This window comes from Aythya ferina (assembly GCF_964211825.1).
Source record: "Aythya ferina genome assembly, chromosome: 3".
Taxonomy (NCBI): Eukaryota; Metazoa; Chordata; class Aves; order Anseriformes; family Anatidae; genus Aythya; species Aythya ferina.
The window spans coordinates 55,768,864-55,784,964 of NC_140298.1; the positions used below are offsets into that span (position 1 = coordinate 55,768,864).

At 41.3% G+C, this 16,101-nt stretch overlaps 1 protein-coding gene across 6 annotated transcripts in view; it reads left to right on the plus strand.

The window, feature by feature from the left end:
- TULP4 (TUB like protein 4) overlaps window positions 1-8,900 on the plus strand; it is a 154,233-nt gene extending 145,333 nt beyond the window's left edge. For 5 of the 6 annotated variants that reach the window (XM_084515782.1, XM_084515786.1, XM_084515784.1 and 2 more), the window contains one exon: window positions 1,385-8,900. In XM_084515782.1, the coding sequence (XP_084371908.1) occupies window positions 1,385-1,501 (117 nt within the window). In that variant the 3' untranslated portion in view covers window positions 1,502-8,900. The remainder of the gene's footprint in view (window positions 1-1,384) is intronic. The other variant, XR_014691952.1, reaches the window with a different exon arrangement.
- Window positions 8,901-16,101: the final 7,201 nt, after the last annotated feature.

Genomic DNA, 16,101 nt, shown 5'->3' on the forward strand with positions numbered 1-16,101 from the left:
TTTTGTAACAAAGTGCAAGGGGAAAATGCAACACATTTCCCCAGCTGTAGTTGCATTTGAAGTCAGATATTGAGAATAATAGTTAGTGTAATGATCACTGCTCAGTTCTTGTGATAATTACACAAGTAAGCTCCATTCAACAGATAGCTAAGATAGACAGACATACAATTAGGTTCCCTTGTTCAAAATTTCCTCTCATGAGTTACCAGGCCTGTGGGGCTGGTTCTTAATCCTAAAGGAACAAGTGGGAGCTCTGAGCCTAGCAAGAGCGGCTTGTGGCCTGCTATGTGTGGTCTGTGGGTAGAGGAGTTTGTGGAAAGTTCAGAAAATCAAAGTATTTAGTTTTCGTCTCTCTTACCTTGGCCTGAATGGGGTGTTATCACATCAGAAATAGGCCATTAATTGATACAAATAAGCAGGACACCAAACTAAATCTTGGGAGATACAGATTTAATTCCTGGTTCAGTTGTACCATCTCTGAATATCTCTTTCGGTTTATTAAAAACGTCAAAGCTCTCAGCTCCCTCTGATTTAACTTGGGAGTTCAGAGTAGTAAATATCCGATGTAATGACCAGTGGTAGTCTCTTGGTTTCATCCATCTGTAACAACTCATTGAAAAGGCAGCGACCATGGATAAATGCCCATAAAAAATATGCTGGCCATAGGCATTGCTGGTGATGGGACAAAGCCTCCACTTGCAGACAGCCTCCATTCTAGCTCAAGGAACTTCACTGCAGGAAAACTATGATCTGAGCTTCTCATTAGGCCAATGAGAAAGCAGCAATAGTAGGCCAAACTTCAGATATTGCTTGCAGCAGAACAACCTGAGTCGCCTCGCTTTACATTTCAAGCAGCTCCCACTGCCCCTTTGCTAATTCATTCTCAGTGTAATTAAGTGCTAGGGAAATTTATGCAAAAGAGGAAATACAGCTTATTGGGTGCAAAGTGCTATGGTCAGGAGGTTGGTTATTCCCCTTCCTTGAAAACAAAATCTGTTTTCCTCATGTGGTGATGTCAGGATCTCTCCAAGAGAGAGAAAATCATTTTCTTGCTGGAAGAAAGATGTTGGTGTGACCTACATCTCTTGAAGTCATTGGTAACAATCTGCTTACATCTGTGCTTTATAGAGTCCAGCACGTTCAAAAGCTCTATTTATAGTCAAATACTAGTCAAGTACTCTATGTGGTCCAATGTTATTCTTCTTGGGCTTCATACCCCCTTCTGTGAATAGCCCCACTCATATTAGTTGAGGATGATTAACAGAAGTGTTCTTACAAAAGAGCAAAAATATTTGATTCTTCTCTGTTTTCTTTGCTGTGATTCACTTTTTTTTTTGACCTTGTTCTCTTTTTCCTTCCCTCCTCCTCTTCCCCTGCTCCCCAGGTGATGCAGTTTGGAAGGATTGATGGCAATGCTTATATTTTGGACTTTCAGTACCCATTTTCTGCAGTGCAAGCCTTTGCTGTTGCTCTGGCTAATGTGACTCAACGCCTCAAATGAACAAGCAGAGACGAGAGAGAGGAAAATGTTGACAAAACCTTCTCATAAAGTCCAAACCGGAAAATGTCAGAGCAGCCCGCTTTAGGTGCACAGAGGTGCCTGGGAGCGAAGAAGGCCGTAAAACTGGAAAAGTCTCGTGGTGCCCAACATAAGGGCATTAACTCTAATCTGTCACGGGGTGGAGGGTGGGGGGCTTTTTTCTGTTTTGTTTGTTTGTTTGTTTGTTTTCAAGTGTTTTCTGTTTTTTTTAAAGCATCGTGCTGGGTTTCAGAAAGAGCAAAGGGTTGAGAGCCATTCAGTGTTATGTGGAGAAGTGTGGCTTTTGGCTTGTTGTGGTGGTTCTGCCGTGTTTGCTACAATAGCTGATGTAAGCTCATAGGGGGATTAAAAAAGACTGCTCTTTTTGATAGACTGCCTTATATCATGCTGTTCTTTTTAAAACAGGGAACATAACTTTTTTTCTGGTCCAGTTTGTACTACTACAACTACATCAAAGATAGCAGCAAAAAAAAAAAAAAAGAAAAAAAAGAAGCTATAATACTTGAAGACACGTGTTTCTTCTCTGATAATAACTGAGCACCACAAGTTCCAAGGAGGCTTATGTAGGTCAATATTTAATTTATAAATAATGATGTGTTATTCAGAAGAGAAACAAAACTGTTACCAATGGGTGGTTTTAAAACCCGGTGTATCAAAGAAATTGATGTCTGCTTGTTTTGTGTGCTGTTATTGGGGATAAACATCTTTCATTGGGTGACAGAAAAGAGGGGAAGAAATAATTATGAGCTTCTTTGCTCATATTGATCAGCAGTATTCTTCGATTTGGCCTGCAGCTGGGAGAGGTACAGTGTGGCCAGATGTACCCCCCAGGCCACTCCTATACATGCTCCTCATTTAAATGTGTTTACACTTTATAAACAAAGCTGTTCAAGTGAATGAGAAGGCCCAGTGTATTCATCTTCCTAGTGATCAATACGAATTGAGTTCCACAACATTGTACCTGTGCTAAAATTAGGAAGGAGACAGAAGTATAGCAAGTCATTAAAGGAAGTAATTTGATCAGGAAAGCAATTTCATTACAGGAAACAACATCATGTCTTGCAGGAGAACAAATGAGTTAAAAGTGGAAGGAAAAACTGGACAGAGTCATCCTTTTTATCACCTTCCTACTTGAGTAGTCCTTGTGACTGTAGTTTGAGAATATAATGCTCCAGATAAGAGTGGCAAGCCAAAGTTTAAATGGAGTGTTACAGGTGAAGGCTTATTAACAGTAGCACAGCTCTTTTTGGCTGCAGTTTTTTTCTGGTGGACATGCAGACCTGCTGAGCATTTCAGAAGGGTTGCTTGCACAGAAGAGTTTCTGTGTCGTCCATTTTTTGTGTACATGTTTATTTGCTTTCTCTCTTTCCTCCTTGCCTGCATTTTGCTATGGAATATGTTCTGATACAGAAGCAGTTTCCCCAGTAATACACAAAAACATAATCATTCATGTAATTGTTTTGACTGCAGATTTCCTTCAGAAATTACTCTTTTGACATGAAAGGCACACAGAGGAAGATAGGTTGGCTGAGGTGTTGATGGCTGCTTTGTCTTTGTCTTTCATCCCGTTTAACTTCTTACTTGAAAACCTGTATAACTTAAGACGAATAGATGTGATTCTCTCATTGCTTTTTTTTAAAATTCTGGCCGTAGGACAGATCTGTGTTGCACTTGATTCCTTCTAGACAAACATATCACTGAAGAGAAGACCCTGCCGTAGCAGAAGTTATCAAGATGCAGTGAGCTAGTAACTTCTGCTCTGCTTCCAGAGCTGTGCAGCACAGAGGGAATGATACCAGTCAGAGAGGATTTTCAGGTTGCTGCCAAGACAGACAACGAGGCAGATCATCCACAGGTAATGTCCTGCCGGGTGAGTCCAGGAAGAACCCTCTGCAAGGTGGTTTCCTTGGAGAGAGGAAGTAGAGGTAGGAAAGAAGGAGAGGGGAATAGATGGCTCCATGCCTGTATTATGCCAAAGCTCAGCAGCTTCTGCTTGCACGTCAGGCACAACACTCCCCTTGGCATCTAAGAGACTGCCGTTTGCTTTAATTAATTAATTTTGTTGAATTTCTCTTCGTTGTCTGGGCCCATTTGTATTCCTTCTCAGATGCATGACTTACTCGGCAGTTTGCCTTCCTATATGCGTAATGTGTGTGGGACAGAGGAACCGAAATGGATTTGGTCCCGTTCCCTTTTAAATCCGTGGAAATTGTTCTCTTTGGTTTTCGTGGAGGAAGCACTGTTAAGCCCCTTGTTTATGCTGAGTTACACGCTGTGCAAACAGTTGGCTGAATTCTCGGGTCCATTGATTGCAGTACACGAGAAGGAAAGTTGGCTGATGAGTGTCCTTTCCTGCCCATAGGTCTGTGCTAACCAGTCAGACCCTAATTAGAATGTAACAGGCGTGTGCTGCATGCCATAAGACACGAAACATATCATGGCATGCTGAGAGGAACATTGCCTGTAGTTTTAAGCCAACATTTTTATCACATGCAAAGAACATGAATGTTTTTCTAGTTTTTCTTTTCTATTTTTCTTTTTTTTTTTTTTTTTTTTTTTTTCTGAACAAAACCTAATTTAAATAGAAGGACTTCTGTGTGCAGTTTCTTTAACCTCCCAGGGAATAATATTCCTCTTTATTTGGTTCATAATCATTTTTTCCAATTATCAGCAGATTTATGCTAATGTGGAGCCAGAAACTGAAACCAGATATATCAAGTGACAGCATTAGTAATGTGGTTTCATTGGCCAAGGTTGGGATTGTATCATTCTGGTAGCACTTACAAAGATCCTTGGCATAGAAAGAGACATTGTTTTTGCTCCAACTAAGCACAAAGAGTAATTATCATAAATTGGGAAAATAAATGCAATTTCCAATATTCCTGTTTACTTGTCAAAAGGTATTATAGAATAAGATAATCTTTTTTCTTTTTGCAAATACTTTGAGAGTCCCTTTAATTGAGGATTTTAATAGTGTAGGGAATACCCAGTATTAGAGATATAAAACTATAATAAATATAAACTGTCCTCAAATATGTAGAACTGTAAAAAAATGACTGGAAATTATGTAAATTCTGAGAGTGGAACTGGATCCTAAATTATACAAAGAACAAGTGAAAGCAACAGTTCTTTTATTTTTTCATTGAGATGCAATATAAGAAACAAATTTAAAAGCTCCCCACAAAATAATCACTTAAATCCTGGAGATTGCTATTGCATTCAGCCAATAGACAGATTTTACATTTTATATTTAGTTAGTAAAATCCAGGTTTTCTGTAGATAACTAAGTTCTTCTAGGAATGTAGCAAGGTGTTCAGAAATATGTAGTTCTTTTATACACACAGTAATTTCCAGTGGTTGAATATGTTTTTCCAAAGCTTTTTTTTTTTGGTTGTGCAATAATTGTGACAGTCCTAGGGTTTTATGGTTTTTATGTTATTGTTGTTGTTTGTTTTATTTTGCCTTTTTTTTTTTGAGGGATTTTTAAAAATAATTTAATGCAGATTTCCTGTTAACGTCCAAAAGACAAATTATTTATCTTGTGTAATGTAATAAGTGATTTAGGGATTATTTTATTACTATGTATCGGTGAGTTATACACACTTTCTTATTTATATTTAAAGAGCATCTTTGTAAGTAATTGTTTGTTAGCAGTATGTTTTGCTGCAAGAAGTTGAAAATGCAGATAGGAAGACCTGGTGTTGTGAGATATTATGCAAAATCTCGTAATTCATGCAGGCAAAAATATTTTTTTGGCAGCTGAAAGCAGTGAGTTTGCTTTGGAGGACTGTGTAGACTATGAAGAGTACAGACAACTTCTTTGGGACCTGCAGAAATCTGTCCTTCTGCATTGTGTATTCTCCTCTGTTTCCAACTATATATTTCAGTTGGGAGTGCTTTTAAAAATATAAAGCTTTTCTTCTTTAGTACAATGTTTATTTTTTTTCTTGAGATATAAAATATGGTGGCTTATGTGATAAAAGAGGGTATAATACAGGCTCAGGTTGTAAGGAGTTCATTACATAGCTTAGTAGGGTTTAGCTCTGGCATACTTTATTGCTGTTCACACAAACTCGCTTGGTATAAGCTGGCTGAGGCACGAGAAAGAGTACAGCAGTACGTGTTTCCCTCTGCTCAGACTAACGCACTCCTTCAGCTGGGCTCAGCTGATTCCAGCACAGCCACAGTGCTGCTGATAGCCAAGCTAGCGCTGCACAGAGCTGACTGAGCAGAGCCCTGACGCTGCCTGCAGCAGCTTGGCCTCTTTGGGGTGCAGGTGTTCCTCCACCCTTCCTTCCAGTTCAGCTCCAAGAGCAGCATACAGCTGCCGCAAGGTTTAGCTTTAGGCAGAGAAAGCTCCTCTGTGTCAGCTGGTGGCCATTTGGAGTCGAGTCTGCTCCACTGGAGCTGCAAGGGATGCAATGGAAACCCTGATTCATTAAAAAAAAAATTAAAATCCTCAAAATAAAGCTCCTAACAGAGTATGAAGATTGGTATGTAAAGTCTTGCATGAAGTGCGCCACACATGGAGTGACCAATTCAATCTTGAAACAGTGGGAATATCATGTTATTACAATGCTCTGAGAAAGTATGGGAGGGAGAGGGGTGAAAGAGTCAGGAAAGGAACTGGCACGTTAATAGTTCTGCACTGAGTTCCAGGGGCAGCAGTAACAGGTGCCACGAACTGCCTGAATATCGCCTGTCTGACAGCAAATCTGCACAAAGGCTCATCCAGCTGGTAAGCCTTCCGTGATGCAGCCACAGAAAAGTAGTTCCACATTTCTCTCTCCAGTTTTGTTCCATCGTTTTTATGAAGATGCAAGAAGGTGCACAAGTGTCAGACAAAGATGCCTGCTGAAGCCTTGAGCCTTGGCTTTCCACAGGCCCAGGCTTTCCGTGCTGTGTTTTTTTAGTGTCCTCTCAGAAATTCCAGACAAATCTGGGAGTTTACCTGGTTGTTGCCTCAGACAACTTCTGTGCGTTTGTGGTTTGTTGTTGTTTTTTTTTTGCAGCCTGATATGTGTAATCCTATGTTATCTTGGTGCCCTGTTGCCTGTCAGCAACAGTTTAAATCCTTGTGTGAAGGGAGCAATATGTGCTAAAACTGACTTGATTAAGAGAGAAAGGAGAGAAGACAGAGAAGTTTTTATTAGCTTTTGAGAATGTGTATGCCAGAGCAACAGTTTGGAAATCACACACTTCTGCAGAGCCCAAGCCACTCCAGACTAGCAAATCTGAGTTGGAGGTGAGTAACAGATGAGCCATTTGCTTGGCGTGCTAACAAAGGGCCAGCTTCACTGCGTGGTTACACCAAGACACATAACAGTGGAACCTGACCCCAAATGTACTTTACTGTCACTGTCTGATTATATGGTAAGAAGGACTTACTTGACCCATATACCCACTTAAGAAAATTATCAAGCTGTTGTTAACCAACAGCTATGTTTACAGTTCTGTATAAGCCTCCCCAATGAACTCTAGAAGTAAAATTGCAGCCACAGTAGTCTTTCAGAAATTTGCCCTATATTCTCATTTCTAGGACTCCCTCACAGGAGATTAAGCTGGTTTTGTTATTTAGAGGTTGGTGTACTGGTTTTCCCAGTAAAGGAGAGCAAATAATATCACACTGCTGACAGAAATGGAACAATTCTGGTAGAGGATTTTTTTCATTTTTAAGTCCCTTCGCCTTCAAAGCAAGCACAATCTTCCCTCAGCACATCCCAGTCTGGAGCCCTCCTGCCCTCGGGAGTAGTGTGCAGGTAGGCACCACAGCTCCTTCCTGAATGTTTGGAATTCAATTGCATCATTCTTGAAGGAGTAAGATTAATTACTACTTGTGAATGATGGGCTACGTGAATGATTTTATCTTCATGTTTATTTAATTTTCGTCTAAAAAAATCCTGCAGAGAAGTTTAAGATTAAAAGACTCAGCTTTGCATGTTGCCTGGTACCTCTAAAGATGTATTAGGAGAACATTTCATTGGGCAGTTGGCTTGTTGCTACCTTTAGGAGGTTAGATTTTTAAGACAAGAGCAATTAACCAAATAAGGGAATGAAATAGGATTCAGCGCAGCAATTCTTGCTATGAAAATTTAAAACTTCACCCTTTAACTTTTGATTTTTCATATGGATCAATAATGACAGATTTGTGCTTCCAGGCAAACTGATTGTTATGAAGCTCTATGCAAATGCAAAGGTTTGCTGACCCGGAGCTAGCTGACTGCAACATGATTTTCTGAAGAGTTAAATAAAAAAAAACAAAAAAAAAACTAAATACTTACCTGTCCAAAGTGCTCAATGAAAAAATTAGATGGTATGATGTTAAAGCCTGCCAGTTTACTCCTAATCTTCACCTTCCCATTTACATAACTACAAATTTTAAAACGTTGTCTAATTCAGTGATTCTGAAGACTGACAAATGTTGTTTATTTGTGGAATATTTTTCTTACTGTCCAAATAGATGGTTGTTTCTGGTAACATGGATTAATATTAAAAGAGAAACGTTTTCTACCAGTGTGCAGACACCCGAGTTTCAAGTATTTCATTGAGATAGCGCTCGGTTTGTAATTCTTTCTGTGTTGTTTCAAGCTATTTGTTCAGAACTTTCCTAATTCTCCCTTCATTTATTTTATTTGCTCAATACATGTTTTGCCTTTGGTCTCCCTTCACTTCACTGTTTCCTCACTCATTTTGTCATTTTCTTTTTGTGTGCTGGAAAAGGGTTTGTCTGTTCAAGATCTCGTTGTTTGTTGTAGATAAAATATGTGGTGTTGTGGCACAGCATGGAGATGCACCTGACTGAAAAGGCACTGTAGTGTTTCCTGAAAAAAAGTAGCGGAGTTGCATTTGTTTATAAATGCATTATTTTGGTACTACAACTTTGAACATCATTTTGGATTATTTTTTTTTCCATTTTTTTTTTTTAATTTAATAAGCATACATAGTCATGCGGGTGCATGTGTCCTTAAGCTAGCAAGCCCAGCATGTTTTTCTTAAGGCTTTTGAAAATTTGGTACACAATTCGTGTACTTTTACATGCCTATACAATTTTTTAAACATATTTTTGGGAATCTCATGTTTTCTTTTTTTTTTTTTTTTTTCTCCTCCTCATGGCATACCTGGTTTCCATTGTACTTAAACCATACTTTGGTCTGCCTCTCCTTTTATGTATCTTGTGTACTAGATTTTGCAGGAGGTGCCTAGAAAGCATTGTTGGTTTCCCTATAAAAATGTGGTTTGTCCAAATTCTTTACTGTCTACATGGTTGAGAGATGGACTGATTGCCCTATTTTTTCCTTGATGATTTGGAGTTGTAAGAGTTGTCCAGCTGTTGCTTAATAAAATTTTGCAGACTAGAAAATTCCTGACTTGCTTTTGTTACATTCTGCATCCTGTCAAACACCTTAAATGCTTTCAGAGCAGATGACAAACCTGCACTGGAACGACCTGAGTAATAAATAGCCAGATGCCCCTGTGCTTTCTGTTTTCATAACTGTATCCACGAGTTCCACTGGACCTGATCTGTGTGCCAGCCCATCACACTTTGTGTCATTCATATGGGAGGATGGATGGCAAAGGTATCTTGGTAATAATGTTCCTATCTGCCTGGATATCAGCCAGTTCTTGTGCTATTTCTCCTCTGCTGGCTTTCCTTTTTGAGGAGATTACCTTTGGGTTTTGTGGTACTTCACATATTGTCATTGATATGCTGGAAACTTTAACATGACCACAAGGGATTCCTCTGTCCTGTGATCTTTAATAACAGAATAAAATGCTGTGACGGTTAGCCTTCCTTCTCTGGTTTTTAACTAACATAAACATTCTGGGGGCTGAGGAAACAAAAAGGTAGTAAAGCAGCTTACCTGGCACAACGCATGTTCCAGTAGTGGCATAAATGAGAGGATTGTGTGGATTCTCCTAGTGAAGTCTCGTAACGGGCCTGGGCTCCCCGTGGAGTTGTACAGGGGTAGCTGCTGGGTCCCGCCCTGTTTTCCCCATGCTTGGGTGTCCTTGGAAAGAGCCTGAACACTAAAATACAAAGGTTTCCCCCACTACAGCAGGGGCAGAGAGTTCCCTAAGCTGACAGTAGTCAGAGGCTGGGGGAGCATTAGGGGGAAACACCATATGAATTTGCTTCGTTCCTGCTCTTCCCGAGGAATCTACAAATGGCTTTTGTAAGAGAGCAAACACGGGGCTAAAATGGATTCTCGTTTTGAACCAATGTGACTGTTCTCATGCCAGCATTTCTAAAACAAGCTTAATCATGGAGCTTAATCCTAGTGGGGGCAAGTCCTCTAACTTTGATCTACTGTATGTCATGGTTCAGCGAGAAGGATTCGTGTCATCATCCATTTCTGGGAGGGAAACACCTTTGTTGGCTTTGCTTTTTGACCATTGATGTCACGTATGTATAAAAGTAAGGACAGCACAGCTGCACTGTGCTAATAACACGGTCACCTGCTTACTCTGGAGATGTTTCCAATTTGATTTTTCCTAAAAACAGTGAAGTGACATTGTCGAAACTAACACAGTCAGCACTGCTCTGAGTTCAGCATTCAGCAAAACCAGCACCATAAAAAGGAGGGAAAGGACCAGCATGGGAACATGAAGAGAGATGGTAAGGTTAACATTACTGGCTGGGCTCTGAAGAAAGAGGAATTTTCATTCTGGCAGCTGTATGGAAGAAAAGTCCTGAGAAGAGCTGAATCTTTCTGTTGCCCTGTTGCAATTAGGTTGTCTGGGATTTGCCAATGTCCTCTGCCTAACTCATGCTCTGCATTACCTGCCTCCAACGGGGTTTTGCAGCACAGAGGAAAAGAATCTGCTCCTCTGGGGCTGAGGAGAAGGGGGAAAGCTCCTGGCCTGGGGTCTGAGTGCCTTGCAGTGCAAACAGGAAAAGGACTTTTCTAGCATCAGTGCTGCTCAGGCAGCGAGTGGCAGGGACAACAATAATGAAATCTCCCTTAGCTCCAGATGAGTTTTCAGGGAAAAAAAATAAAGTCCTGCTAAAATGCAGAGATTATCAAATTAGTTGCTCTGTCCCTAAGACAGAGAAGTGGAGCAGCCATACAGCTTCTGGTCATGACACTGTTTTGGCCTGGTGCCTTTTTATTACTATTAGTCATTATTATGTATTTACTTATTTATTTATTCATCTTTGCCTAGTTTCTGTGTTTCTTTGAGCAGATGAAACACAGTTTCTGTGTTTCTGCCCAGATGCGCTACAAAGTTGATTCATGCAGTTTCCTTTTAGATCAAGGATCCAGCACTTTTCAGGTTTTTCTTTCTTTGTCCAGGATACTGGCTTCAAATGTAGTCATATCCTGCTTCCCCATCCATTTTAAGTGTGAATTTGTGGTTTTCTGCCAGGTACAGTACTGGTAGTTGATTCAAGCAGGGCAACAATTCGTGTTGCCTTTGCCCTTGGAACTGAGCTGATGAACTGTGGTTCATTGCTCTGTAAGATCATATTTGGAAGGCCCCTCTCTGCTGGGTGAAACTAGCTAAATTTAACACGTGGCCACTAGTTGTTTGTAAATAAATGTAGTTGTGGCTGTTTATGATAGTGCTATCTTATTTTTACGATTTAGATAAATAAAGAGCTGTTTGTGCCCTGAGCCCTCTGATTATGCTGCCTGGTTTAGAGTTAAGAAGATGTGCAGTGAGGAAACAATATTTAAAGTGTCTCTTTAAAGAGAAGCTGAGAATACAGCAGCTATACATACATTTAAGCTTGTATATATGATTTAATAACTACTAGCTGGACCATGAGCTTTTTCACCAAGACTGGTGGTGGTGTTCTCTGGTCAATGGCCTATTCCCTTTCCTGTTGGCGTTACTACCAAAATCACTGTCAATATTAAAATAGCACTCTTTTCTTACTGCAGTTTTTTTCAGCAGCAGACCAACTTTCTATATTCAGTCTTAACAGGAGAGGTGCAGGAGCTAAGTAAGCAATTACCTAATTGTGAGGGAGTTGCATAAGATCAGAAAAATAAAAATAAAAATGGAGCACTTCATGCAATTGAAATTCGTCTCAGCCCTTTCATCTGACTCCTCGTCCATTATGGCTGTGTGTTCCGTATTCTCGTTTCTGCTCTGTTTAAGAGAGGCACATTTTCGTATCTTTTTTTTGTTTGATCAAAGGGAAACCTATTCATCTGGGGGAATGTTTTGCTTTGTGCATCTCCTGATATTTTTAGCCTTTCTAATGGTTCCACTCTTTCCTCCGTTTCTCACTTTCCCCATGGATAAGGAGAAAAGTTAGATCTGAGCTGCAGTTTAAATAATACTTCTTTGTTGCATTCTGTGGTGATGTCTTCTTCCTTTGAAACAAGCGAATCTTTGTTCCCTTTGCTGCACAGTTTTGGTGAGATTAATTTCTATGTTTTTCTTCTGAAGCCATCCAGGACTTTCTTACTTTTGTTATCTGAAAGGATGTTTATTTCAAAGAAGAGTCTGTAGGAATTGGTTGTAGCAAAGGGGAGATGCTAAAGATGATTCAAACATCTTAGAGCCTCTAATTGCCGCACTTGGAGGCAGCCAAATGCGGGGTCTTGTCTTCAGAAGTGACATAACTATGATTTGACTTCTCTGTCTCTCGTTATTTTATGACACTTTCTAATGGGGGCAGCATGATGCCTGCTTTCTTCAGATCTTCAAACATAGCTTAAGATTTTTTCCCTTGACCTGCTGTGTTAGCTAATATAATCTGAGGTGGAAAACATTCATTTTGGCAGGCTCTATTTGTATCACTTGGAGAGTATTCTGTAACCTCTCCATATAGTCACTAAACCCGAGCTGCCAGTTTTGTTCATAAACCTGCTGCTACTGTTCCTACTTACATGGTACGAATACCTTTATTTGCAGTTTATAAAATACACAGGTTTTTGCAGATTTGAGTTATGTCTAATCAACAGAACTCAACAGGGAGAGTGAAGAAGGAGACATCTTTCCAAAATCATGGGTTATGTACAGTTCACATCGGAAATTCTGTTACGAATTTCAGAAGCTCCAGATACCAGTGAAGTGGCCCCGTGGGCCATAAATTCAGAGAGTATCCTTCTGAGAGCTGCCAGAACCCACAATTTGATTCCATCTCTGGACACTGTGGTGGATAACATGAGGGTGAGTAAAATGCCAGAGCCTGAGTATCATTGGAAATACAGCAGTATCATGACGAAAAAGCTGTCCAAAGAGCAAGGCAGTAGCCACTGAGAAAGGACAGAGTTCTAGGAAGTCTGTGAGGCTGGCTGGCGTGAATCAGCAGTAAAGACAGAACTTACCTTACCTCAGAAAAACAAACGAATTTTTGAGAGAACAAAAAAACTCACTAGCTGATGTGTAAGTGTAAATCACTTGCATTCAGGCATTGCAATGCAAAGTGCTACAATGATGGTCAGCCTCACCATCACCACTAGGAAGACAGCAGCTATGGAAGCCTGGTTTGTTTTGTTTTGTTTTTCAGAAGTTGTTCCCACATGAACATTATCAGGAAAATATTTTTATTTTTTCCGAGGATAATAACAACAAACAGCCTCCTAGCAAGATTGCTTGCATCTGTGAGGCTACAGGCAAACCAGTGAAGAAAAGATCCAATAAGTACAGCTGTCCTAAGCTGGAGGCTAGGTCTGAAAGACCCAAACACGGAATCCAGTATTTAACATGTTCTCAAATTGCTTCATTAATCTACTCTGCGTAGCCTACTCAGTACAAGAGACAAAGTCAAAAGCAATTTAGTCAAAAGAACAGATGTTTAAAATGGTTTTAAGTACAGTTTTACAGACAACTGATGACATCAACTGTCTTTAAATTGTGTCTCTGAATTCTTTTGGAAGACTCTTAATGTGGCAGGCAATTGAGGAATAATCATTTAAAGAGACTCGGAGAACAGGATGTACAATGAAATTTACTCTCAAAATAGTTAAGTTAGGAAGTAATTATATGAATGAGGTAGTAATCATGTGAAACAACGGAGAGGCGCAATTTAACTAATTACTTTCAAAATAACTCATGAAGACCCATAAGTATATATGATCTTAAGTTACTGGGTGGGCGTCGAAGCCTTGTTTGGAAAGTTTGAACGGAGTAGTAGATGAACGCAGGCAGTGCTAATGAGGCAGATTCTGTCAGTCTGCTAACTGGCCAATTTCCTCTCTGATGTTGTTGTAACCTATTAGAGTACGTAAAGTAAGGGAAGGAACACATAACTGCAAGAAGAATTGTTATAGAAATGATTCATCTTCATAGAAACATTATGACTAGGTGTCTAAGTAGAAATTTAGGATGTTTTCAAGTAGCAACAGAAAAAATGGCCTTGGGAAGTGCTCAGGAAAGGATGTTGGAGGAATTTGTTAGGAAAAATAATTGTTTTGTGACACTGTAGTGGGTTTACGTGGCAAGGTTTTGGTAGCAGGGGGCCATAGGGGTGGATTCTGTGAGAAGGATCTAGAAGCTGCCCCATGTTTGGGAAGGGCTCCACTGCTGACCAGAGCTGAGCCAATAAGCGATGTTTTGCGCTTCTGTGAGAGCATATTTAAGACAGGGGAAAAATGCTGCGCCAGACAGCAGCTGGGAGAGTGAGAGGAGTGAGGAACGGCCTTGCAGGTGCCAAGGTCAGTGTAGAGGGAGGGGGAGAGGTGCTCCAGGCGCCGGAGCAGAAGTCCCCTGCGGCCTGTGGTGAGGACCATGGTGAAGCAGGATGTCCCCCTGCAGCCCATGGAGTACCACGGTGGAGCAGGGTTCCACGCTGCAGCCCGTGGAGGAGACCACGGTGGAGCAGGTGGCCCTGCACCGACGGAGGCTGCCGCCTGTGGAAGACCCCTGCCGGAGCAGATTCCGGGCTGGACCTGTAGCCCGTGGAGAGGAGCCCACGCAGGAGCAGGTGACCTGGCAGGAGCTGCTGCCTGTGGGGGAGCCAGGTTGGAGCAGTTTTCTCCTGAGGGATGGACCCCGTGGTACTGACCCATATCTGGAGCAGTTCTGGAAGAGCTGCTGCCTGTGGGAAGCCCACGCCAGATCAGTTCATCAAGGACTGCATCCCGTGGGTGGGACCCCACAGCACAGGGGACGAGAGTGACCGAGAAGGAGCGGCAGAGAAGAAGTGCTGTAGACTGACCATAACCCCCATTCCCCCGTTCCCCTGCGCCGCTCGGGGGGAGGAGGTGGAAGAGGGTGGATGGGGGGGAAGGTGCTTTTGGTTTCTTTCTTTTGTTTCTCACTTCTCTAGCTTGTTAGTAACAAGCAATAAATCTTACTATCTCCCTATGCAGAGTCTGTTTTGCCCGTTACAATAATTACTGTGTGATCTTCTTGTCCTTATCTCAATCCTTGAGCCCTTTTCACATATTTTCTCCCCATTCCTCTTTGAGGAGGGGGAGTGAGAGAGCGGCTGTGGTGGAGCTTGGCTGCCCACTCGAGCGGAACCACAACAGACACAGAGAACCAAAGGAGTCCCTGTGCATTCCCTGGGCACTGGCAACATTGCATAGGTTACAAGTGTGACCTCTACTGAGATCATCATGGTTTCTGTTACTACAGAATTAATTTAATCCAAAGAACAAAGAGTGTTACTGAGGCATTGACATCACAGGATCATTCGCACTACCAGATGATACAGAAGCTGCAAAATTTGTCATGTTTAATGTTTCCAAAAGATGACAATAAAAGGTGCAGAGGGATGCACCAGAACAAGTTTTCATTTAAAGAACTAAAACTGTGTGGGAATGGAGAAAGGTTTTTAATCTCATCAGCAACTCATCAAGTCACCAGCAGAAGAAAGTCAGCTTAAGGGATGAATTCTTCATGTCACAAATGAGCCCAGTAATAATTGCAAGGACTCAGACTTCCTAAATTCTCTCGTGAAAGGCTGACGATCTTTTCTGTGAGTAGCTTGTGCCCCAGGTGATCAGTACATATCAGCCATAATTCCCACCTGAAGACATTCTTGAGCTTAGCCTTGGATTCAGCAATTTTGTGTCTTGCCCATATTGTCAGGTGGTTGGAACACAGGCCTAGACAATATGCACAGGAATTGATGAAGTCCAGTGCTCTGAGGCTGATGTTTGTGGAGCAGTAGCAAGTCTATGGGTTTTGGGAGGATAGTCTATGGGTTTGGGGAGGCTAGTGCAGATAGAAAACTCCAGCAGATATAGCTCCAACCACAGGAGTTTTCATCAGGTGTCTTTAAAATGCATGACATGAAATTCTGTGATGGGCAATACTTGATGTCAGTTTGTTTGTTTGTTTGTTTGTTCTGCCTTTCTCAAAAATGAATGAATCATAGAATCATAGAATCATAGAATATCCTGAGTTGGAAGGGACCCTTAAGGATCATCAAGTCCAACTCTTGACACCGCACAGGTCTACCCAAAAGTTCAGACCATGTGCCTAAGTGCACAGTCCAATCTCTTCTTAAATTCAGACAGGCTCGGTGCAGTGACCACTTCCCTGGGGAGCCTGTTCCAGTGTGCAACCACCCTCTCTGTGAAGAACCCCCTCCTGACGTCCAGCCTAAATTTCCCCTGCCTCAGCTTAACCCTGTTCCCGCGGGTCCTGTCACT